Here is a 26935-nt window from a genome sequence, read left to right on the forward strand (position 1 = left end):
AGCTTTAAAAACCAACACCAACAAAAACCCAAAGTACCTCCACATGCCTTTATCCCAGCACTCAGAGAAACAGAGGCAGGGGCATCTGTGAGTTGAAGGCCAGCCTGGTCTACAAAGCAAGTTCCAGGACAGCCAGAGCTACACAGAAAAATCCTGTCTCAAAAGACTAAAAAAAGAAAAAGGACCTTCCTGGGTTCTCACTCTGAACCTTGCGCTGGCTCCTCACAGGGACTGCACTAGGGTGTAGGAATTCTGGGAAGGAAAAGTCCATTATCTCTAATAAGCACTAATTATTCCTTCTATCTCTTTAGCATGACCTAAGGTGAACCTACCCTCTGAGGGCTGGTGCCTCTGTGTGATTGGCTAGCCCCATGAGACTAACTCTAATGGGAGCAGACAACGCCTGTGTCTGCATGGAAGCAGATTCTATTCTCTTAGCTGGGAGGTAACAACTTTCCCTTAATGGACCTTCTGTGCTACCTTATCGTCAGTCATCCCCACCGAGGAAGTCATTCACTACAGGCTCCTGAAGAATTACCATGCCTACTCGAGAGGTGGGAGCAGAAGACGTGCAGGCTTGTCCTCAGCTACTGGACACAAGACGTTGTACCCAGAAGATAGAGAGAGGGACGACAGCAGCATGACGGGCTGTCGGGATTCGGGGCTGAGCACTGGTGTGGCGTGCACTAGGCCTTGGGTTCAAGGTGTGCAAAGGAGAGGGAAATGTTTTCCGGCCTCTTCACTGACACCTGCCCCCAAATTTAGTATTTACAGACAGCACAGTGCAAATGTGTACAAAACAGCATCAGGGTAGTCGTGAGAAAGACTATCCCGATTACAAGCAAGTCAGAGCACAAGTGTATGAAGAGAGGAAATGAGAAAAGCGTGTCACTGACATGCAGGTGTTTAACGACGTCTGTTGTCCTGTTTGTCCGCAGGACGTCACTACCTTAACTGGCGTTCCCGAAGAGCACATCAAAACCAGGAAGGTCAGGATCTTTGTCCCTGCTCGCAATAACATGCAATCTGGAGTAAACAACACAAAGAAATGGAAGATGGAGTTTGATACTAGAGAGAGATGGGAAAATCCTTTGATGGGTTGGGCATCAACGTGAGTACTTTGAATATTGTTTTCCAATTTTCTGTTGAAAATAGTGGATTTTTTTTTTCTTTAAAGATAATACTAATTTTTCTTAGAGCTAATACGTTTGTGAAAATTCCTTTTAATATAGTTAGGTTTCATTACAATGTAGAAAATGGAATTATATCTGTTCCTTTATGTATTATAGACATCCACAATAAACTTCCTAAGTACGAGTCTGGACACTGCTGAGATAAGCATTGATATGTGGCATTCAAACTATGAATATTGGTAAAATATATTCTGGTAGTGACATTAATAATTTAGTGACACTAACTTGTTTTTGTTTCACTTTGATTTTTAGTTAGGTTTTTTTAAATTTTTATTTATTTTTTTATTTTAAAGAAGCTCTCGCTGTGTAGCATTGGCCAGCCGAGAACTTGCTATTAGTCCAGACCGGCCTCAGTGTTGCCAGCTGTCATCACATCTTTCCTTAGTGCACCATCATACACAACTTCAGCTTGTTTTTAAATTAAAATAATACTACTGTGTAGCATATATTTTGTTTGTTAGAGGTATGAAAACTAAAATCAGAAATTAACTAATTTGAGGAAAATATATAATTTCCTGAGATCTTATGATTAAGATTTAAATAATAATTAATTATAAATTAATATTTATAACAGTAGAATAAATTTTAGAAGACATGTTTGTTGCTGTATCAGGAAAGTTTTTGTTAAATATTCTTCCATTTTAAAATTTCAATAGAATTATATTAGGCAAATTATGTAAAACATAGTTTCTAGAAGGATGTATCTTAAATTTTATATTTCATGTAATATATGGAGTCTTTTGTCAATCATATTTTCAGAGACCTAAGAAATTTTTTTTATTTTTATCTTTATTTTTAAAGATTTGTTTATTTTATTTATTGCATATGAGTGCTTTTATCTGCAGAAGAGGGTATCAGATTACATTATAGATGGTTGTGAGCCACCATGTGGTTGCTGGGAATTGAACTCAGGACCTCTGGAAGAGCAGGTGGCGCTCTTAACCACTGAGCCATCTCTCCAGCCCCGAGACCTAAGAAATTTAGAAGAAAAATCTTTGTCCGTACATTGTGGTTAAAATGTTATGATCATTCTTTTGAGTTACATAGATTTCTATATGTTCATCTGTACCTGGAATTTACATATTAATGCATTTCCAGTGATAATGCAGTAGCAGAGCCTTGATTCAGCAGTTATACTTGTGTATTTAGCTTGTTTCTGGGGAAAGACTTTAGTTAAGAATATAAGGCTAGTCAACATGGCAGTGAATATTTTAAATCCCTATGTTTTGAAGGTTGGGTCAAGAAGATAAGGAGTTTGAGGCCAGCTTGGATTAAAAGCTGAGAAAGAAGAAAAAATGAGTTGGTGTGAGGGAGGGAAAAAGGGAAGAAAAGGTTGAATTTTCTGAAGTTATACAGACCTATTCCTACCATCACAACACTAATGCCTAGATTACTAGATTAACTAGTAACTAGATTACTAATAACTAGATTCACACTAGAATAAACATACAAATGCATATACACATTATATGAAATATACACATTATATGAAACAGCCTTCAAATAAAGACCCAAAGAAACACAGAACCTTGCAGTAACAGTTGTCAGGTAAAGGAATGCCCAGACAAAGGAGCTGTGATCTAATGGTGATTAGTTGGGGGATGCTGGCCAGGCTGCTCGGTTTAAATTCCCATGCGCACCCTGTGTCTTCAGGGACACATTCCTTTTCTCTAGGTCTCCGGTGCTGTAGAGAACGTTTCATACTGACGTCAGAGGAAGTTCAGAGAATTTTGTTACAGCCTGCTTCGGGGCAGAAGGGCAAGAGCAGGCAGGGAGATTTAGTTACTTATATTTTATTTTCTCAAATGCCAGATACCATGTTTTGTGTAGTGTATCTTAAACCTTATCAGTGGGCTTAGAAAATAAATTTCACTTTGATGTGCTTGCACAAATATTCACCCAGTCATGATCATAGCATTGCTCCTAGAAATATCACACATTCTGAAGTTCTAATCACTTAATATATGGGATGAAAAGTATATGCTCTCCATGTGTAAGAGGTAAAGCTCTTTTCAAAATAGCTTGTCCAAAGTAAAACCTATTTTTAAAACAAGAATTTTCTATAGTTATTTTGTCAGAAGTATTATTTTGCATCTTAATATTTTATAAAAGTTAGTTCTTTTGTTGTAATATTAATAACCACTAACTTGGAAAATACAGGAACTGTCACATTTGTTGATATTAGAATCAAGCTTTTTTTTCCTGCAATGTTTAGCTTTTTTACTCTTTTTTTTTTTTTTTTTTTAAGATTTTATTATTTATTTTATGTATGAGTGCTCTGCTTGCATGTACACCTGCAGGCCAGAAGAGGGCATCAGATTACAGAACAGATGGCTGTGAGCCACCATGTGGTTGCTGAGAACTGAACTCAGGACTTCTGGAGGAGCAAGCAGTGCTCTTATCCACTGAGCCATCTCTCCAGCCCCAATGTTTAGCTTCTTAATCACAGAAAAAGATAGTATACAAAATTGTTGCTTAAACATACTGAATTTTGGCTTCTTTTGTGATGTACTTTAAAACCTTTTTATGAAACAGTTAAATTGGAAGGTGAAGTTTTTACATTTACTTCAAAGCTTGCCATTTACAAAATTTACTATCTTGTGCTGGAGAGAGATGGCTCGATGGTTGCAGACTCTTCAACAAGACCTACGTTTGACTCCCAGCACCTACGCTGGGTGACTCACACTTATCTTAAACTCTGGCTCCAGGGCAGTCTGACACATCTGGCTTTTTGCAGGCACCTGAATTAATGTACATATACCTCCACACAGACGCACATGCATACAGATAATTTAAAATAATAAAAATCTGAAAATTTTATATCTGAAATAAATGAATGACCTTACCATAATTTGGGTTCTCAGCCTCTCTCCATTTTATTTTATCACGATATATCTAATATTAGCATGTAAAACATAGGAAAAATACTTAGAGCCTAGGTATATATGTCTGAAGGTTTGTGGTTGAATGCAAGTGTGATACTGATGGTCAACTCTAGGCAATATTCTGAGTGATCTACATCTTCAGCTTATAACTTTCTTTTTAATGAAGTAGCTGCTTTATTTAATGGGAGGGAGAAAATATCTATTCAATAAATTTCAGTACTTACAGAGCACTCTTGAGTATGATGGAAGCCAATGACCAGATCGTATATCTAATATACATCTTTTTCTAAAGACCCAAAATTGCCTCATTTAGGTGACCTAGCCATGAAAAACATGCAGCTGGAGAGGATAAAGTACGAGAGATGTTATGGAAAAGATTGGTACTCAGAGTGAGCCGTGAGAAATGGTTGGGGTGGACTCCATATGTGGAGGTGCTAGGAGAGGGTTCTCAGAAGCAGGAACAATTGAAGTGATAGGAAATTTCATATAGATTGTGTGTTCATAGAAACAAGTCGGATGGGACTAGTTGGTTACTTATTGGGATAATTCAAAGGAAGTCTGAAAAAGAGTCTGACTGTACTACACAAGAGCGTAAATGGTTAGGAGGTGGAAGCCACTGTGGCAGACAGTAGAAACTGTTTGAAGTTTTTGAGCTGGCACTGGGTTTTGGAAAAAAAATAATAGGAAGATCCATCTGGTAACATGCTAAAGGGTGTGTTGGAATTTAAAAGAAGAGACAGAAAGATTAAGTTCTTGATAGCAATACAACCTAGAAAGAACTATGAAATAGATGAAGGAGAATGACAAACCAAGCTGAAAGAATGATTGATTGCTTGTTAAACTTTTGCTTGTTTGTTTATTGTTTTGTTTTGTTTTGTTTTGAGACAGTTTCCTTGTGCAGCCTTGGCTATCCTGGACTCACTTTGTAGACCAGGCTGGCTTCTGAGAACCCTCTCCTAGCACCTCCAGGTTTAACATAGAAATAAGTCATTGTATTTAGAGATTATTACAGATAAAATATTCTGTCATAATTTGCTTGATAATATAGCAAAAGCATTATATTTAAGGCACTGATTATCTCGCAGCCAAAGCTGAATATTAAATCATGGAAACTCTCTCTTCTAGGGCTGATCCCCTCTCAAACATGGTCCTAACGTTCAGTGCCAAAGAAGATGCAATTGCCTTTGCAGAAAAAAATGGTATGATTGAGCTTCCTGCCTTCCTTTTTAAGTCAAGCTAAGGTTTTATGTTCTTAACCTTAAAACCACTTCAGAATATGAAATATGGACAGATACTCGGGGCTCTTCCCTTTGCTGGGGTTGTTGACCACTGGTCCTCAGCAACACGGAAGCAGAAACGACAAACTGGGAGCTCGGTGGCTTGTGGACATGAACGGAAATAACATTCCAGAACCAGCTGCAGGGAGGCAGATCATTTATTTGGGTTAACGAGGGTTATATATAATGTTTTGGGGGGGGGGTGTGATTTCCAAGGTGGGAGAAGGACTAAGGTACTGAGATGCCTTATTAACGCAGAGAGGCACTCCAGGAATCCCAGACGCTTGCTGAATGGGTTCTTGTCATGGCAAGGGGAATTGGGCCTGTAATTTCCCTAAGGACTGTGTGACATTCTTCTGGTAGAGCATGTGGGGATCTGGGCTGTTCAAGGCAGAGAAGAAGAAATCTGGCCGAGGGAGCCGAGCCCTCCATTTTCACTGAGCTCAGCATTTTCTGGGAATGGTGCCCTGCAACCTTAGCAGCAGGGTTGCCTGACAGTACTTAGCTAGGTAGTCACTCACCAAGCCAGAGTTTAATCCCTGACACCCCTTGGTAGAAATAATCAACACCCACAAGTTGTACTTGGACCTCTGCATGCATGCTGCAGTATATATGTACACACACAATAAATAAATGTAGATAAAACATTTAAGTATGTGGAATTTGAACTGAAAAAAAAAATCATTTTATGTATCTAACCCATTGGTTTTTTAGGTTTGTTCGCTTTTCTCCACATCAAAATTTCTCCCTGCCCTGATCACAAAATATGTAACTGAAAGTCTAGTGTAACATCAAAGACCAAACTTGAAATAGAGACAGAGAATAAGATCACTGGTTCAACACTTACCTAACAGTTATTTAAAATCTAATTGCATGTGTCATAGTCTATTTCAGTTTTGACATTTTACTGTAGAGCTCTTTCTTCTTTTGATCTAAAAATCTGAGGGCTATTATTTTACCTAATAGCCTTTTAATTACTTGAAGGTAGTTGTTATATTCATTCTAAACTTCCCTTTAAGCTTAAATGTAAGCGTAATTTCCACAGTGCATTACATTTATGTGGTGTAAGAATATATGGAAGCTCTTGGGAAAGCAATAATATATTAGTTTATGGTGATCTTGCTACAAACAAATTTTTAAAATTCTTTTTTAAAAATCATTTTCTGCTATTAAGTTAATATATTGTAGTGAAAAGGAGGCCTTGGGGCTAGAGCAGTTTACTCAATTTTTGAAATTATATGTTTAATTTCATACTGGATTTAGTGTTTGTTTTTCAGTTAAGAGTACTTATAAGGGGCTGGAGAAATGACTTAATGGATAGGATTGCTGACTGTTCCTTTAGAGCATCTAGATTCAATTTCTAGCACCCACATGGCAGCTCACAGCTGTCTGAAACTCATACATGTAGTGTCCAAATATATATATTGCAGGCAGGCAATACACATGAATAAAATTTTAAGATAGAACATATGGCCAGGCACAATGGTGCACACCTGTAATCCCAGCACTTGGGAGGCAGAGGCAGGCAGATCTCTCTGAGTTCCAGGACAGCCTAGTCTACAAAGTGAGCCCAGGACAGCCAGGGCTGCAGAGAAACCCTGTCTCAAAAAAAAAACAAAGTACATGTGAAATAAGAATATCAGGTGTGAATGTACCTAAAATGTAGGCAATTGTTAATGATTGTCTCTGACCTCACCTCCCTCCCTTCCTCTGGCATCTTTGCAGTACCTTACAAGATCTGGGCTTCCCCAGATCAGGTGCAGAGAGAACCCCACTGAGACAGGGAGCCCATCATAATAGAAGGAGCTCAACTGTTATCCAATTACGTCAGGCTTTGACCATTGACCTTTCCAGCAGGGTTCCACATCAGTTTAAAGTACATTGTTAGTATAAGGTAGTATAGTATATATGAAAAACTAGTGTTATCTAATACATTTGATGTAAAAATATAAAGGCACTGTAAATGTTTCTAGAATATTTGTTGTACTTCCTCGCTTAGTATTTCGTAGCCTGTGATTTAAAAGTCTAACGTCAGGATCTGGGGTATACAGGACAGTGGCTGAGCATACCATGAGCTTAGAGCCAAACTAACTGTGTTTGAAACATGGCTGGTCATCATGACTTTGTACTTGAGTTTCCATATGTAAAGGAGAGTTGCTGTGAGGATTAAATAAGTTAATAAAAGGCAAAGTTATTAAATATGGTCTGACACATCATGCATAAAAGTACATAAGTATGCCACCTTAGTAATAGACCAAAAGTGTTTCTTCAAAAGGGTTAAGTGCACTTTCCTTGGACACTTTTTGGCCAAGTTCTCAATTTTTTAATATATTTTATTAATGTATTCATATTACATCTCAATTGTTATACCATCCCTTGTATCCTCCCTAAATTTCTTACACATGAAATTGTTGTCAGCATAATCATATTACTAATTTAATATAAAATAACATTGTAAAATATGTCTGTATTTTAATTAAACAGTCCTATTAATGTTTTTCATCCTTTCAGCCTTCCATACTTCATGTCTCACACCTTCCAAATTACTCATCCGGAGTTTGTATCATGAGTTCAGTAACAGGAAATCTAATTAAACTGTTAAATCCCTTGCTAGTCTTTCTCTTAAGTGGTCAGAAGGCGCATATGACTACGGTTGCTATGTGAATTGTAGGTGTGAAGTAGACACGGCTGTTATTGAAATCAGGTGATTTTCTAATTTGATTTACCTCCCCAGGAAAGAAAGTTCGTTAGTCAAAGCCAGTAGGAAATGTAACTTGAGAAAGCTCAGCTGATAGCGACTTAGAAAACCCTCTCACAGCGGATTTACATTTTCAGTCTGCAGAACTGCAGACCTGTCTGAGTCACTGATCTGTCTTCAGCACCTTCACAAAGCCTGGCATAATCTGTACCCAGTAAAAGTAAGGATTCTTTGGTCTCAAGAACTTAAAGCTACCCTGATTTCCAGGGTAATGCCATGTTTTGTATTCACTGTGGCGTTAGTGACCTGCTGTGTTTCTTTAACATTTAACATTACGTGTCTTTAAGTAGGTAGGCCCTACTTTCTCAGGTATAGTGGAAGCAAGGTATCTTCGTCACTGCTCTGTTGCTGTAAAGGACACCATGATCAAGGCAACACTTACAAAAGAATTTAAGTGGGAGCTTAGAGTCAGAGGTTTGGGCCATTGTCGTCATGGCAGGGCTGGCAGCAGGCCGGGTGGTGCTGGGGCAGTAGCTGAGAGTTACATCCTGATCTGCAGGCAGAGAAAGTCTGGGCAAGTGACACACTTCCTTCAGCAAGGCCACACCTCCTAACCCTTCTAAACCTATCAGTTCCTCTCCTTGGTGACTAAGCATTCAACTATATGAGCCTATGGCAGTCATTTTTATTCAAACCACCATACAAAGTCTAAGTAAGTAGCTTGGAGGGTAGAGAATCCTCACAGCTTGAAGAATCTTCTCTAAATTCCTCAGCAACGCTCTCCATGATGATTTACTTCTCTTAGACTATTGTGGGGCCATAAAAACAGACCTTCCTTTTTCCCACACCTAACATCATTTTATTGCTATATGCTATAAAAAGTTAGGTGAGCCAATGTCTAAGTTACCAAATATAGAGCACTGAAATACTTCAAACAGATGGGATGTCATACACCTGTAATCCCTGCTTATGGGAGGCTTGAGACAGGAAGATCAGGAGGTCAAGGTTATCTTAAGAGGGGGGGAGAGAGGGAGGGAGGGGAAAGAGAGAGAAAGAGAAGGGGAGGGAGAGAGGAGAGAGAGAGAGGGAGAGAGAGAGAGGGAGGGAGGGAGGGAGGGAGAGGTTAGTTGGTTCAAAAGCACCAACATATAAAGTCAGCTGAGTAAGGGGCTAGCAACTAGGACTCTAATTCCACCTTGTCTTATCACACAGGATAGCTTGGCCAGTCATGCGTCACTACACTTGGTTTTTAATACACATTGTTTTTCCATCTTTGAAATAAGAAGGTGAGTTGGATGGGACCAGCCTATGACCTCATTGTTTTCTCTTCAGGGGAAACGTATTGATGCTGGTGAACTCTTCAAAGACACTGCAGTTATGAGTAGTCTATGCTTGCTTTTCAGTAGTGTCCAGCGGCCAAGATAAAACTGTCACAAAACAAAAAGATAATTTATATACTCAGAATATTCTGAAAACACTATGTTTTCTTAGTTTTCCATGTCCCTAATATCTAAATGCTAATTTTAAAAAGAGAAGTCATGAGTATTTCCTTGCATAAAGTCATTTGTAGAGAATCATTTCTATGAGGAATGGGATTTTCAGATTGGCTTACTTTCTAGACATTGTAAGGGACCTCTGTTGTACTTTGAGAGCTCAGGCAATAAGTGTCTTTGTGACAAAGATTAATATTAGAATAAATAATCCTCCTGAGAGCCCCAGGAAGCATGAGCAGCCATTACCCTCATTTGCCACTCAAGAAAACTATGGTGTAGAGACATTAAATAACATTAAGTAGCAAGATCGTGTATTTACAGCTTGAACAAATTATATAAAAAGCCATGGCCCTGTGAGGTGGCTCAGCCAGTAAACACTGATAGCCTGAGTTTAATCACTGGGCCCACATGGTACAAGGTATATATAGTCCATGATGGCTTAGCTATGACAGTGGTAGGACTGCATTGTTGAAAATAATTACTACTTGTCCTGTGACAGAAAATGTGAGCTGATCTAGTTAATTCCTCATTTTGAGGGTGCAGGGATCCCTTCTGCACACCAGCCAGGCACCCTGCCCAACTGCGCTGACGGTCAGGGATCCCTTCTGCACACCAGCCAGGCACCCTGCCCAACTGCGCTCTGCCCCCAGACTCTGCTTCTTTCCCTGTTTCCCCCCCTCCCCATCCCACTCCCCATCCCCTCCCATGGGGTAAGTTCTTTTCCTTCTAACTTATAAAAGAACTTTTAAAATTCTTGTTTCCTTTTTGGAAATTAAAATATAATTACATTATTTCCCCTTTTCTTTCCTTTAACCCTCTCACATATACCTTCTTCCCCTCTCTGTCAAATTCATGGCCTTTGCCTCTTTTTTCTAACAATTGTATCTATATATGTAAAAATGCGCATACATACACAGTCCATATAATGCTACTTGTATGTGTATTCTTTCAGGGCTGACCACTTAGCATTGGGTAACTAACAGGGAGCTGTTCCCTGTGGAAGACTGTTTCCTCACCTCGCAACATCCCTGAGGAGCCTGTAGGTCTTTATCTAAGCTTGGGGCTTGGTGGATTTCCCACCTTCATGTCGGTATGTCTGTTGGTGTCGTTCTTCTTCAGGTCTTGTTCATGCAGCCATGTTGTTGAGATTTCATAGGATGCTTTCCCTGAGGTTGTTAGTGTTAGCATACAGGCCATTCAGCTGGCTTGCTTTCAAGGTCCTAGCAATTGCTTTTGTCATCACCTGCCACCTGTACCAGGTAGGGGCGGGATATCAGAACACCTCCACACACACCCTCACCGCCCCCACACCCACCTCCGTCCCAGTGTGTTCTCCCCTCCCCGCTTCTCTCTGTCACCACTGTTTCCCTCTCTGCCCCCATGGCTCACTCACTGTCCCTAACTCTGGCCCCAGGCTCTCACCACCACAATCAACCTCCTTTATACCAGATCTGTTGCTTGGTGTGATTCCTCAAGAGGGTGCACACCTCAGGACAAGCTTGTTGTGGTGCCACTCCACCACGTCATCTCTATATATCACAACAGTTAGATAGTTACACTCCAGACACACTGCTCCTCTCCGTAGCCTCTTTCTCAGTGTCCGTGGTAACGAGGAGCAGGGCTGCGTTGTAGATGCGTCAGCTGGGACTCGGTGCCACTTGTTCTCTTCACTTTGATCAGCTGTGCTTTTCTGCAGTGGCCTCCATCTGTGGCAGAGATGGGTCTCCTTGTTGAGGGGAGAGAACTACACTGATCTGTGGGCATAGGGTAAGTATTTAGAGTAGAGCTGGGGCCTGTGCTGGCCGAGTGACGAGTCAGATGGAGGCTCTCCTCTAAGGCCCCTGACCTCACTAGCCATGAGGAGGTGGCGAGGTTCCCAGTACCCAACGTGATTCCCCCTTAACTGAGCAAGCCTGAAATCCAGTTTGAGAGCTGCTGGTTACCACCAAATCCTTTGAACTTTTACAATGATTTCCCCCTTAAAACTCTTGCAGTATAGTTGTGCACCTTACTTTTTTCATTGCTGTTGTGTTATGCCAGTGCTGTGTGGCCGGGCTCTAGAGTTAAATCATTATGTAAGGCATAGATAGTCCTGACAGTCTGACAGTAGTATTTTGCCCTGACTACTAAATTCTAAACACCTATTCTAAGGGGAAACAGAATTTTATTCATCTTTATCTTTAATGTGTTAGGTACATATTGGTGAATTTCAATTAGTATGGCTAGTGAATTATTCCCAGATTAAGTTACTTTCCAGAAAACATGTTGAGTAATTTGTAAATTCTTTTACCATATCATTTAAATTTTTCTATGTTATTTTAATTTGCTATTGCTTCTTTCTCATAGTAGATCTACTAAGTCTTTCTGATTAGAAATTTGGAGGGAAAGAAACTATAGAAAAATGACTAGCAATTTTTAAAAATTACTTATTTTATGTATATGGATGTTTTGTCTGCATGTATGTCTGGGTACCAGATGTGTGTCATGTGCCCTTGGAGGTCCTAGGACTTGGGTTACAGAAAATTTAGAGCCACCTTGTGGGTGCTGGGAACTGTACTTGGGTCTTCTGGAAGCGCAGCCAGTGAGTGCTCTTAGTCACTGAGCCATCTCTCAAAGCCTCATATCAGTTTCTTGCATAAGAGCAAAGGGAATTTCTCTTCCTCTTGAAGTCTGATAGGTGTGTCATTGAAAATAAAGCTCACAAATATGAGACTGCTGAGAGGCCAGAAAGTTGCAAGATTTCATCTTGTAAAATGTAGAAAGAAGTTAAAGTTTAAGCTTGGAGGCAAAAAAATGCATGGTGAACTGGATATGGGGGTCAGAGGCCAACTTGTGGGTGTCAGTTTTCTCCTTCCATTCTATGGATTCTGGAGATGGCACTCAGGTTGGCATGCTTGGTAGCAAGTACCCTTAGCGGCTGCACCGTCTCAGTGGCCCAGATTGTCTTAAGCTTTCAGGTCGCATGCCTTAGAACAAGTGATGGCCCATGCCAGAGCCACTCTGAGCAGGGTGGGCAGCTGACTTCTAGCCGCCTCCTCCTGTGATGACAGCTGCATTCTAGCTTATGAACATTTAGTCAGTTTATTGTGGACAGATTTTGTTGTTGTGCAAAATACCTTACTTAACCAAATTAAAAGTGATACAAGGCTAGACGAGTGGCACATGCCGTAGAGGCAGGCAGATCTAAGTGTGAGGACAGCTTGGTTTGCATAGTGAGTTCCTCCCTCTCTCTCTCTCTCTCTCTCTCTCTCTCTCTCTCTCTCTCTCTCTCTCTCTCTCTCACACACACACACACACACACACACACACACACACACACACACACACACACCAAAAACAACAGCAACAAAAGCAGGATGCAGTGCTGCACGCCTGCAATCCTAGCACTCAGGGAAGCAGAGGCAGGCAGAACTCCGTGAGTTTGACGACTGCCTGGTCTACAAAGTGAGTCCAGGACAGACAGAGAAACTGTTAGCATACCTACTCTCAGTCTGCCTAACAACCTGTGACATCATCACCTGCCTGCCCCTCGGTGGGCACCAGCTGCCCATGATACTCTCTTCCTTTTCCTCTTCCTCTGCTCTCTCCCTTTCTCTTCCTCTCATGCCTCTCTCCCCTTGGGGTGCCCCTCCCCCTTTCCTGCTCTTCTATGCTTCTGTAATTAACTTTTCCATATCATACCTGTTGCCTGGCATCTTGATTTTCATATTTAATAGTCTTAGAAACAACAACAACAAAACAGATAGAGGGATATTTTGAGTATATCCGAGAATGATAGAGCCTTCATGGGGAACCAAGGCCCAGGAACTTGTCCACCACCAAAGCTGCCCAGAGCCAGTTAACTCACAAACTCAAAGATGGAAACCTAGGAGTCTTAGAAGATACAGTGCAGATGTACAGGTAGGAGCTTAAGACCGAAAGTGAAAGAGCGAGGAGTACTGCAGGACGTCCTGGGAGAACGTGTGTGTGTGTGGGGGGGGGGGTGCTTGCGGGAGTTTGTGATTGCAGATCCTTCCAGGTGCTCTGGTAACCATGCCCTCAGGATGTTTTCCAGAAAGGGATACTCTTTCAGGGAAAAGAGATAAGGAAATACAGAGCAAGTTCCTGGCATCTTCCAGCCTCTGGCAAGGACTAGGCTGCCCACACACTCAAGGACATTTCAAGAGTTTAGCCAAGAAAGAAACTGGTCACTTTTCTTTGTGGCCTTTTCACCCTGAACTGTCTAGCAGTTCTGTGTCCTGTTACCATCAACAGTAGAAAAGACTCATTACTCTGGTGGCTTCTTGTATGAGAAGTTTCAGTCTGTACTTGCTTAGCCTTCTTGCTTTGCGGTAGGACATTTTCAGGAGAGTGGGTTGTACAGCTGTTGACTTGACCTGGCAGTACCCTAGAAGCAGAGAGGAGAGGGGCAGCCTTCAGTCACACAGCTTCCTCTAAGAAGGTCCTGCTTCCCGCCAGTGGTGCCGCCCCTTTGTGACCAAGCTTCACTTGAGCCTTTTGGGGACATTTAAGTTTAAACCATGACAGTCAGATAAAGGGAATTCAGAAAAGCTCCCTTGGGGAGAGAAGAGCCAGAAAGAGGAGGGCAGGAGAGGGCCAGGGGGCCCGTGGCTCTGAGGTGGTGCCTTTGGCTTAAGTGCTCAGCAGACTAAAGAACCAGCCTTGGAGATACCTCTTCCAGAGCCACAACACATACACATCCCTGTTTGTACAAGTCCCTACAGCAGCAAAGGCTTTTCTGTCAAATTAGTGGGAGCTTATCCTGCGTTTTTAAAGGTGGTCACCCTGAAGCCTATTGCAGAGCTCTTCAAAGTCCTCTCATAATGCTGGTGTTGTTCCCAAGCTAAATGTGATCCTTGTTCTAAAGTCTTACTCTAGTAAATGTTTTGAATTTAAAGAAGATAAAGAGAAAACCTAAGATCAGTCATAGTGTCCCTAATCTGTGGGGCCCATGTCTTTAAAGTCTAAGTACAGTGCTGTTTCTGACACACTGGTAGGACTTGAAAATTACTCTAGATCCACACTGGCCATTTGGGAGTGAACACTACTCTCAATATCCCGCTTAGAATTATGGTGTGCTATTAATTTAAAATACTCAGTAGATTTCAAAGACTTAATAAAAACCATTAATGATTTTTTTTTTCACACTAAATGTTAATATTTTAAATACTTTGGGCTACATATGTAGTTCAAACTAGCTTTTCTTGCTGCTTTTCATTCATTTATTTAGTATAACTACTAAAAACTGAAATATATGTTCACACATTTGCATTGGACAGTACAGTCATCAGCAGTACATAGGATATATATATGATATATGCATATTTCATATATATGTGTGTCTGTCTGTCTTTTTACATAAGAATGCTCTCACTCCAGAGACTAAAAGAAATGTCTTTCCTCTAGCCAGTTGCTAATTCCTGACGTGTCCCCTGCTTCTCTTTCTAACTGCACCTCACTTTCTGTGGGAGGCTGGCTCTCTAAAGATGGGCAGTTGGGAGTAAAGGCTGAATGTCACTCATTCAACATTTTTCTGCCCTTTGCATCCTTCACACCTCCAGCTCTCCTAATCCCAAATATTTGAATACAAAATAAAGAAGATACAAAGATTCCATTGGCTTTTGGCTTTAATGCCACATCTTAAACCTCTAATGCCGCACGTGTGCTCCAAAGGAACTCTTTTAAAATAGCTTGTTTGTAAAAAAAAAAAAAAAAGTTGTTTATTAAAAAAAGGGGGGGGAGGGTAAGAGACTGAGGCATCCTCTGAAATGCAGATGAACCTTACTTCATCTCATTGTGGCCTGCAAGGACCAACCTTTCTCACCCAGGTGGCTTTTGTCTTTCCTTGTGCTACGGGAAAGCTTGGCAGGAGGAGGGAGCTACCTCATGGAGAGAGGCGGTGGGAGACAGCTGTGGAAAACATGGATGGCAGAAGCCTAACATCTACTACCATTTACATGCTAATAAAAACCAGAAATGGCTTTCCCCCTCGTTTGATCTGATTTGGAACTTGGTGACTTTTCTCTGGTATGGTATTTTACCCCCTGTGTTTTTCCCCATTGTTGTTAGCTATAAAAGTCTTTGAAATCCTCAAAATGAAGGAAGGTGTTCCTGAGGAATAAGAGAACAGAGCAGGCTGTGAGACTTGCTTTGTGCTCATGGTGGGTCTGTTGGTAGAGAAAGCCTACCTCTGAAAATAGAGGAGAAGCAGGAAGAAAAGCCAGCCTTTGCTTTCCAAGGCTCACACAGAGCACGGCTGCTCAGCAAAGAGCACTGAGGTAAGCCCACACTGAGTGGAATTCGAGTGACATGGCTTCAGATTGCCCCACACAAGAACAGAAGGAAGTCATAAATCAAGGCAGATTAGAGTCAAGCAAGGAAAACTGTTACAGGTTTTTCTTTCCTTTCTTTTTAAATTGTTTTGGTTTTGTTTTGAAAGAGGTGTAGGAGACAGGGTCTTATGTAGCTCAGAATGGCCTAGAGCTTGTTTTGTAACCTGGGTTGTACTGGAACTCATGTTGATCTCCTGGCTCAGGCATATGCTTACATGCTTAAATTATAACGCATGCCGCATCATGACCAACAACTTCTAGCTTTTGTGTCCTGTCTTGGGGGAGAAAAACCAGGGTATGGGCTCTGAGTACCTTTTGTTCAGTTAATGCCCTCCATCTCAGGGCAGCATTTTCCTGCTCCAGCAGTCTCTTTGTAGAGATAAGAGTACAGGAAGCTTGCAGTAAAACGCATGGACATTAGGGAAGAGATACAGTAAGTTTGCTGTGTGTCTTAAATACCTGCATGTTAGTCTCAGGTAAATGAGTGTCGTTTCCAAGTTAATGTTTGTTGACCTAGACGATAGGTCTAAAGCAGGTAGAATTCTTTTTAAGTAACAAGGGGTTCTCTCCTATTAAGCAAAGCAGAACAAAGACTTAGATGCATGTAAGCCGGTGACAGCTGAAGAAATCTCCAGGACCTTATCGATTCATACAGTGAGGGACTAGGTGGAGACAGACTTCCCAAGGCAAACAGACAAGGAGAGGAGCCATGACTTCAAGATAGCTGGCTTCTTCCTCATCCTGAAGACATAATAAAAGCCTGGCAGCTTAAAACAAAGGCCTTATAGGGTTTTCCCTTCTTTTCTTCTGACTGCAGACCCCTGCTGATGGGCTGGCTCCTATGGGTTAGAGGCCAACCAACCAGCCAACCCTAGATTAGGAGAGGGAGCAGGAAAACTCCTCAGAGACTTAAAACCCCCAGTCCTCCTCTGCTTTTGGGAAGATCTACTGCACCCCCAGTAAATACCTTTCTCCAATGGCTGGTTCTTCCTGCTCCTGTTGGCAGTGTTTAATATTTCTCTCCTGTTACCCTGTTGTGCTTGAGAATTTTCCTGCCTTTAAAATCTTTACTTGGCAGAGAAAACAATGCCAATCAATACTCCTAGATTGGAACACCACAGCAGACATGCTTGTTTTGATAACCTTTTTACCCATCAAATTTAACCTCATGTGGCTAGGGTGGCTCCTGACTGACCGTCTCTTCAGAGCAGCCTTGCAGTAGTAACATGCCAAATAAATGTACATTACTTCAGATGCTTCCCTTTGCAGTGGGAAAGAGCCCAGATTTAATGCGGTGTCCTGTGGAGTCTCAAAGGTGTGTGTGTGTGTGTGTGTGTGTGTGTGTGTGTGTGTGTGTGTGTGTGTGTGTTTTGTTTAGGATTTCATTTTGGAGTGACAATAAGTCGAGGGTCAAGTATTGTAGCTCAGCTATAGGCACATACCCAAGCATAGACAAAACCCTGGGTTTGCTACCCAGCACCAAAAAAGCGATGTGAGCAGGTAAGCTTGGTATAGGATTGTAGTTACCTAAAAAGTAAAAATGGGCTGTTCATTTCAAAATCACAGTAAAACCTAAAAAGTTAGCAGAGGGTAGCAGAACTGTAAAAACCGTAGCTCCTACACTGGTGACCAAGAACTTGAAGTCAGCAGAAAGCTTATCAAGTCATTGTGATAAACCATAATGTTTGCCATGGAGGAAGGTGCTAGAAAGAGCAACCTTTATAACATACATGGGGACAGTAACCTAGGACCTGAGCCCAGCGACATAAAGCAAGCTTTGCTAAGATTACTACACATTTGATGGGATTTTTCAGTCTTACAGTGTTCATATGCCATAATACAGGGAAGTCAACTTTCTGTGTTCAGGCCTGTCTTCATTCTCTTGCCCCTTGATAAATAAGGCATATCCTGTCATGTTGCTCACAAAGTTTTTGCATTGTTTACATTTTTTAAACTGCCATTATTAGATTATCTGTCAGCTCGGGTTTCTTTGGTTATGAAGTCACAAAGGGAACAAGTAGAAAATTGTGAACTGGAAGTGGTGGCTCCTCAGCTTGGGAGGTTGAGGCAGGAGGAGCAGAAGCTCCTGATCATCCTCGGCTACATGGTGAGTTTAACACCATCCTAGGATACGTGTGACTCTGCCCCACCCGAAAAGGGCTAAATTTGATGAAATGATGCATATTTGTGCTGCAGTTTGGCTGGGCAGAGGACGGTGTAACATAGGTACCTCTGTGCTTGCCACTTCAGGCTGCTCCTTCTGCTGCTCTATGCCTTCCTTCTCTGGATGCAGGAAACACGAGGGTCTTGTGTCCTGTTTCAGAAGATGGGTGGGCAGACAGTTCTTTTAGAGCTTCAGGGGACAAGAGCCAAAAATCAGAGTGGCCTTCCTGCTGTTGCTTTTTCATTATTAAATACACAAATGTCATATTTGGGCTAATGTTCCCTGAACCTTGTCATAATTAATGGCTCAGTAAACCATCTCACTTGGTAATAAATAATCTAGACATCCATTCATTTCAATAAAGGTATTTATTTTATTTAGTGTGTGCATGTGTGCGTGTGTGGAGGTCAGAGCATAACGTGAAAGAGTTGGTTCTCTCTTTCCACCATGTGTGCATTCCAGGATCATCTCAGGCACTCAGGTCAACAGGAATGGCGGCATGCACCTTTGCCTGCTCAGCCATCTTGTCAACCTGTTACCTAAGGTTTTAATAATAATCTTGGATAATTTATTTTTAAGTAAAATTGCTGGAGGGACTAATCAACCCAGTTAAAAGACACTTTTACATTCTCATGACTATAAACATTAATCCAAAGTAATGCTGGTTTATTTGATTGGTAAATTTGTGTAACTTGAGAAGGAACATATTCATAGAAAAAGAATCTATACTGACCAGTCTTGGAGGTCTCCGTGAGCCATCCAGCAGATTCATCAACAAATGCAGGCATACATCCCCAGCAAAGAAGGGTGTGCCTGTGCTCAAGTCCAGACGCCAAAGCACACGAGAGCACGCCTAACTCTGCTTCTCTAATTTTAATTTTTCCATGAATTTTGTGCCTTATTCTTACAAGTCTGGCCATTTGATGATCCTAGTTAATGAATAGTTTATACAAATCTATTCTGTTGGGTAAGAAAGCCGAGAATCAGGTTAGTTAATCTTCGCTATTTTAAGTCCAAATAAATTAAAAATTTGTACTTACTAAAAAAAAAAAAAAAAAATAGCTCTTTGGTATGAACTAATAAAGCTTCACAATTGTGCACTCATTAATTTATCTCTGAAAATTTAGAACTGAGGTTAGAAATTCTACATGACCACCTCTACCAGCATGTGTGATTCAGAGAAGCCTTTCACTCCTTCTTTTGTATGCAGTGTGAAAGAAAGAGTGTGTCTTACACTGATCACAAAGTATTAATGATGTTGTAATGAGCAGAATTTATAGGTTGGAGCCTAAATACGATTCTTGTCATTACTTGTCCACCTGTCTCTGACATAACATCTTGTGACTAATAGATAAAAGCTTTTGAAATGCATTAACAGGCAACAGACAGCATCTGAGGAGAGCCCTTGCTTTATCCTGCCTAATGTTCCCACCAGTGTATTTTAAAAGTGACTCGGTTAAAAACTTTGTTCTTTGCTATAAAACTTCACAGTTAGCAAACTGGAACGTGGATTTTTAGTAGACCTTATCTGTAGTTCCTGGCCATGGTCACTTATATTTGGCTTGTGAATACAATGAGCACTTACATTAAAGAATTTGTTTTACTCATGAGATACAAAGAAGCCAGGCAGATGTTATAGTCAGCTCCGAAAAGCAAGGGTCTGACTGGGGGCACATTAAAACACTACCAAAACAGCCAAGAGAGTGGACAAGAGAGAGAACATCCAGCGGCATCTGGAAGAGGCCAGAGCAGAGACAAGAGAAGCCAACTGGACATGTCCAGGGCTATTTCTGAGAGCATAGTGGAGAATAATGAGACAATAGTGGGGCCAGAGCGGGCTACTGCGTGTTATAAAGAGAGTGGGAAGTGAGCTGTCCTCTGCACCAGCCTGGAGCCAGCGCAGGGGAGGAGTGGAGGAGGTGGGAAGGACTAACCATGCTTTGAGATGCATGGCCAGTACATGTGAATGGGGTCTGAGGGTCTGGAGGCCAGCACTGGCTTTGGTATGCACGTCAATAGGGAGCCAGATGGCTCCTAGGCCAGGGGAAGGGGGCTCTTCCTGGCAGGACCCCAGTCATAGGCTCCTGAGGGTGCTGAAAGTACATTTGCAATCCTATAGTCCACTCATTTTATACCAGTGGGTTTGCCCTTAGGGGGTGCTTGGTTTTTGTTTTGTTTTGTTTTTTTTAGTTCTAACAAAGACAGCATGAAATTATGTGAGGTAAAGGGATGTTGATATAAATTCCAAGTAGAGACAAAACTAGTATTTCTAGAGTAAAGTCAGGAGGTGGAGATAGGGTGGAAGTGCGTGCATGTTACTGGGGTTATCCACTTTACAGGTGATAATCAAACCCTCTGGTGTCAACAGAACACTACAAGTTGTGGGAAAATAGAGGTGAGTTCCTCCAAGCTGCTGTCAGGTCCTTTCACCAGTTGAAACACTAGTCTGTTGTTTGTGTCTTTTGGGTGTTTTTGTTTTTGTTTGTTTGTTTCTAGAGACAGGGTTTCTCTGTGTAGCCCTGGCTGTCCTAGACTCACTCTGTAGACCAGGCTAGCCTCAAACTCACAGAGATTCACCTGCCTCTGCCTCTGGAGTGCTGGGACTACAGGTGCACCACCAAGTCCGGCTATTTGTATCTCCTTCTAAAGACATGTTATTTAATATATTATTGATTCATCTACACTGACCTTATAAACAACAACATGCTAACTCATACCTGGAACAAAACTTAACTAATTTTTAAAATGTTTTGTTTCTGTTTTTTTCGAGACAGGGTTTCTCTGTGTAGCCTTAGCTATCCTAGACTCACTTTGTAGACCAGGCTGGCCTCGAACTCACAGCGATCCAGATCCACCTGCCTCCCAAGTGCTGGGATTAAAGGCGTGCGCCACTGTGCCGGGCACAAAACTTATCTAATACCCACATTGTCACACCGTAGTCTTCTGGCACCATGCCTAGGAACCACCCACAAGACACACAAACCAAAACAAAAAATCTGGCTCTAAACAGACCTTGATGAGGACACTTGTTTGGAGTCTGAGGGCTAGACCAAGAAGGAAGCGACAGTGCTTGGCAGGAGCTGAGCTAGGAGGCACTTCCAAGTCTGTTTACTCCTGTGCAAATCATGAGTGACCACAGAAGCTTGAAGTGTATTGATTTGGGGGCTACAAATGAATTTTATGAACTCACAGCTGAGTATTATTTGTACCAACAGCCTACAAAGGGTTTCCCCTACTTATTCTTTATCCCAAATCCTCGATGGAGAGATTTTACCAGCTGAGGTAGTGCATGTGGGAGGAAGAGAGTTATTCCTTAGACACCCTGCACCCCTAGCCCCAGTAGAACTCTGAAATCATTTGTCTTATGGTAGGATTCTGTGTGGTGGTTTGGCGGGTTACTAGTGTATGGTGAGTTAAGTAGGGTTCTGGGAATTCTATGCATAGCCCATGCCTCAGATTAATTACCTCAAAATTTCTGGTCATGATTTTTAAATATTTTCATGTATCTTTTCAAGGCAGAAAAATATGTGTTCTAAATTTCCTTTTTGTTCCTGGTTTTTCAAGACAGGGCTTCCTTGTGTAGCCTTGGGTGTCCTGGACTCACTTTGTAGACCAGGCTGGCCTTGAACTCAGCCTGACTCTGCCTCCTGAGTGCCGGGATTAAAGGTGTGAGCCACCATGCCGGGTTGTGTTCTAAATTTCTAAACCAGTTTTCAACTGTGCTCTTGAAGCACAGCAATTATTTGATATCCTGGTTTCTTTTATGGCAAATTATGAATAGGATATTTCCAATTAATGCGTTAGAAATAATGTTAATCTGTATAGCAGTATTTATTTGAAAAATAAATTTAAAGAGACCATTGACTGTTGCGTCGGAGGGTTGTGGTATCTCGCGAGGGGCTTTGTCTCTAGCAGATACAGGATGTTTGTTACCCTAATGAATCTTCCAGGTGCTGTGCTTGCCTTTGTTTATTGACGTCATATGTGCTTTCACAGAGAAGACTTGTCTTCCATTTTACCCACAACCTTAGCACTTCCATAGTGTTTTCTAAAAGAATATCTAAGATATGTAAAATCATTTCAAAGTGGGATTTTTTTTTTTTTTAAAGTGAGATTCCTGGGAAGCTTTCTACCTTTCCTCTTTAAATGTTTGGTGTTTGCTTTGCCTTCACTGGGTGTGATAATGCCAGACAATAATCTGGTGAAATGTCTTGAAACATCCACTATTTATCAGTGTCACCCCCTTAGCGTCTCAAAGACTTGTTTGTTCTGGTCCCCAGTTGTTTGTGTTGTATTATGTGGTGTACACTTGTTGCAGCACAAATTATTGAACTGTTCACTTCCAATGTCATGAATGTCAGGGTTTGTGATTATGTCATCAGAGGAGAAGAGCCTTTCACAGGACTGCAGTCGGGGTTTCTAGAGTAAAATCTGTCATCAGCAGTAAGAGAACAAATGAATGTCTCTCTGTATGTTTATTACTGAGTCATAGATGAAGTGGCTCTGTAGATCAAGTGAATGGACTTCTCTTCATCTCACATGAAAGTCATACGCTAGCATTGCCGCCTGGCTTATTTTCAAGGGCTTGTGTGTATATGTACATGTGTGAAAAGACTGCACCAATGATTGCGTCAGGAATAGAACAATCCAGCCAGTGTAAGATCCACAAAATAAGATGGCCTGCTTTTGGAAAAGAAATTTGTTATTGAATGTTAAAGATCACATTTACGTTTACTAAGCATTTGCCAGATGTACTTTACACTAGAGCTTAAGGTTCAAAATATTTTTGTGAAAGCATTCTACTGTGTGAGAAAGCAGAGTCAGCTCCGATCATCATGTAGGTGCTGGTGGGTGGATTTGTGGCTAATCTGTGCCATATGGCTACTCTCTGCAGTGGGAAGTGATGGCAGTCCTGGGAGCTTTACTCCATCCCTGGGCAGCTGCCTGGGACTCAGTTGCTTTGATCTTCTTGTTGCACAGCTGGAAAAAGCAGGGCCTGGTTTTGAATGACCCAATAAGATGACATATGGGACACTGTCATAGACTGCACCTTCGCTTTAAATAAGTGTTCTTCAGACAATGCTCTGCTCATCTCAAATACAAGGTTGAATTATTTGTTTGTTTGTTTTGTTTTGTTTTTTTAATACCTTAAAGTTGAGAAAATAGAAATTTGGACCTTGTGAATATTTTACCAATACATTTTCTATGTTCTGTTTCATATAAAATTCTTCCTTTTAGGAACAAATTTCAGATGAGAAAAAAAAAAGGAGCATGTGTAATTCATGTAACGTACCCATTGCCAGGCACGGGCACATGTTCAATATCTTTGCAAGTGTTATTCTTAGAGTTCCATCTTGGCATGTCCCAGAACAGAGCAGAATTGGGAATCCAAAGTCACATGGTCGCCCTTTCCTTTCATGGTCTGCGATGATTGCCATTAGCCTACCTTAGAACCTTTGTTGCTTTTGTTAAATGAGTGCAGGTGTTTGTCCGCTTTAGGAGCAAGTCTGTTTTCCACAGAAAGACATGAAGGAACACAGTTTCTCCCTCTGTCCTAACAGTCAGGGTGACTGTGGTGAGCAGTTGTGGAGACCACATGCAGACTGCAGGTCTCTTCTGAATTGTTATCCCCATGGGTGACAAATGCAGTCTAGCTAGGAGACAAGCTAAACCAGTTTGGCATTTCTGTGTTTAAATATTCTATTCTAATTTTGGGGCACTGACCCTGACAGCACTTTGGAATCTCTAACCAGAACAGATAATAGATCTGTGCCTAGGTTCTGTGTACGGTGAGCAGTTAGAATTCACAGTATTTGCAGGTCTTGTTTCCTCGGGACACCGTTAAACTGTAAAGTCTGTCTTAGCAGGTGGTAGGGGGTGACAAAGCATGTTCCCACTCACTGTTTGGCAAGGAAGACCATAGAATTCTTGAGTAACCAACCAGTGATGGTCATAACAAGCTACAGGAGCAACACTGGGAAGCCTGGTTCTTCTCCAGTTGGAGAAAGGTGGAGTGAGCACTGTGGCCACAGACTTCATTTTGAGGAATTTTTTTAAATTAAAAAAAAAAAAAACATACGATCAAATTGGAAGAAAGCACAAAATAAAAATCGTAACTACAAGATATATAAAACTGAATTTCTTTAAATATATGAACTGGACAGTGTATGGCTTTAAAGTCAGCCTATGTTACAATGGCTTTGACTATTCTTAGCCCTATCATTTAAGGCTTGTTTATTTAGTCTAGGTAGAAGTAAATCATAACCAAGTATGAATAACTGTATTATACTTATAACTTATATATAATTGCCCACCTTATAAGCCAAGTGACTTACAGACTCACAGACCTCATTCCACCAGTTGTGTTCTTGCCTGAGGGCCTGCGTAGCTACTGTCTCTTTACCTGAAATCCTTCCCGGAGGTCTCCAGCTGGTGCTCCCAGATCGCTTCTAGGCCTTACTGTTACCTTTTCAGGGAAGGAGGGCTTTCCTATCTAGAAGCCATTAGTTAGAGTATACAAATAGTTTCACTCAGCTAGTATATATCAGCACCCCAATTACTACACATTTTTATTAATTTTTATTGTTAGCTTTAATGAGTTTGGGGATTTTTGTTTTGTTTCATTCCTTTGTTTACCATCAGTCTCTAAAAATAGTCCTTTACACATAATAAGCTATCAGTACTTTAAGTGAATAGTAAATGTTCAGTAAATATCTGTTGTATCGTCTTAAATTTTGCTTTTAGCAATTATCAGCATCTGCTAATTGGTGTGGAAAATAACTGAGTTTAAAGTATTTAAATGATCATCCTCCAATTACTCCATTAACTTATCTAATAAACCAGATCCATAGTTAATAACTAGGTTATTGCTCATTGTATCCAGTTCATCACACAGCAGACATGATGGACTCGGAGTCATGAGTAGATCCACTCCTCATGACAGCCTTATGAAATGGGTACTGTTTGCTCTGACGACATTGTATTGAAATGGAAAAAACCAATTAATGTACTTATTTTTTGAGACCAGCTTCTCTGAAGCTGCAGTGTTTTCCTAATGCATAGGGAAGTGCTCAGAACATGCACTCTGAGAGTGATACTGAGCACGCGACCCAAATGGGTGGTCTTAGTATGCTTTCTCTTAACCACTGCACTGTGATGAGTGCCCATACACCACACAGCTAAGCCAAGGCACCCATCCACGCATGTGCCACGTCCCACACTCTAGACACCTCAGGGAACTTACACAGTGGGAAAGACCATTCTGAAGCCATGGAGCTTGCCTTAGGATTGTGCACTTTTACTGTCTATTACATTGTATGCACTTATCTGCCATGAAAAAAGGAAAACAAAATCAAAACAAATTTCTGTCAGTTAAAGCTAGCCTAATGTTGAAGCTAATCCAGTGTTGATCCTGCCTTTCTGATTTCCCATTGCCTTATAGGTATTGGGCTTTGTTTGCACAATGGGATGATGGCGAATCCAGTAGTTTAAATGATCAATTATTGCATTCAAGGCTACTGTTTTCTTTTCTTGGACAATTACAGTAGGGTAGGTACTTTGAGCTCACACATCATGGTCTTTTTTTTTGTTTTTTTGTGTTTTTTGTTTTGTTTTGTTTGGCGTAGTTGATAATTCCTACTAAGGACTTGCTGGCGTGAGGGTTACTCATTTACTTTACTCATGAAGAGACATTAGAGTTCCTTAGAATTGATCTGATCAAGAAGTCACTTGCTTTGACTCTATAATATGTATTTTAGACATTTTATACATGATGAAGAAACATGCTTGAAGATGAGTTATTTGAAAGAGTCCTGAGAGAAAAGAATAGTGGGAAAATGGGATTTATAAAGAAAAATAAAAGTTGAAAGAGTTGCTTAGCCTAACGGAACAGTTCTGCCCAAGGAGGAGCGTTGATTGGATTGTTCCCTTCTGTAGGGACAACTAAAGGCCACTCAAAACAGATATTCTTAGAAGTAACTTTAAATCTCCAAAGTTAGGAAACACGAAAAGGTATTTGGAGAAAAGATACAAACTCAGAAAACATTTTTGAGCAAAGGCTTTCAGTTTGGTTTGCCTTAAACTCTGCTGAAACTGTTTTAAGTTCAACTCTCAAGTCCTCACCAGACATTTGGATCCAACTGGTCTCAATGTTTGTGTTGTTGGTCTATGATTTGAACTAATCACATTAGTTCATTAAACAAATGTTGAAAATAATTTTACTTGAGTTAGTAAGGGGACAGAACTTGGTCATCTCAAGAGGAATGGGGGAGAACCTCAGATGTGTTCCAGACACTAGCTCTTAGAGCAGGAAGGTGAGTTATACTATTGCGTGTTCTTTGTAGTAGTTAAAGGTGTCCCGTGTTAAGCCATGTATAGAAGTCGGATTCTATGTAATGCATAACTGTTGGTAATTAAGCAAGAAGTTTTAAGTAAGTAGAAATTCAGTCATAGGTTACACCTTTGCTTTGAACTATGACAACTCCTCTTCAGGCATTGTTTAGACTTTTGCACACAGGATTGAGAGGAAATAAATTACTAAATATATTTCAGGTTTGTTAACATTTATTCCTGTTGATAAATAAACATGAAATTATAAAAGTTAGCCTCTGCTTGCTTGTTGCTTAAGTATCCTCATTAATTGTCTTCCTGTGGGTTTTGTTTTGGTTTTGTTTTTTCACTAGGGTGGAGCTATGACGTGGAAGAGAGGAAGGTTCCGAAACCCAAGTCCAAGTCTTATGGTGCAAACTTTTCTTGGAACAAAAGAACAAGAGTGTCTACGAAATAGGGTGGCACTAGCTGCATCTCCGCTTGACTGTGACTAAAGTCAGCTGGGCACTATTTATAGTCCATGGATAATGCACCTCTTAATCTAATAAATGTGACCTTGAAACTA

The 26935-nt window shown here is 40.9% G+C and overlaps 1 protein-coding gene across 1 annotated transcript; it reads left to right on the forward strand.

Annotated features, from left to right (window-relative positions):
• The first annotated feature begins 896 nt into the window (after positions 1-896).
• On the forward strand, positions 897-26935 carry Ndufs4 (NADH:ubiquinone oxidoreductase subunit S4). The gene is made up of 3 exons (XM_051172260.1): positions 897-1111; positions 5204-5277; positions 26724-26935. The coding sequence occupies exons 1-3, from the start codon at positions 897-899 to the stop codon at positions 26825-26827; spliced, it is 393 nt and encodes a 130-aa protein (XP_051028217.1). The 3' UTR covers positions 26828-26935.

The sequence above is a fragment of the Acomys russatus genome, chromosome 30 (genome assembly GCF_903995435.1).
Source record: "Acomys russatus chromosome 30, mAcoRus1.1, whole genome shotgun sequence".
NCBI lineage: Eukaryota > Metazoa > Chordata > Mammalia > Rodentia > Muridae > Acomys > Acomys russatus.

Excerpts from the sequence above, each read along its gene's own strand:
- Ndufs4 (XM_051172260.1), top strand. The coding sequence starts at position 897 with ATGCAGGTGTTTAACGACGTCTGTTGTCCTGTTTGTCCGCAGGACGTC. Across the intron at positions 1,112-5,203 it reads TTGATGGGTTGGGCATCAAC|GGCTGATCCCCTCTCAAACA; the intron begins GTGAGTACTTTG and ends TCTCTCTTCTAG. Across the intron at positions 5,278-26,723 it reads TGCCTTTGCAGAAAAAAATG|GGTGGAGCTATGACGTGGAA; the intron begins GTATGATTGAGC and ends TTTTTTCACTAG.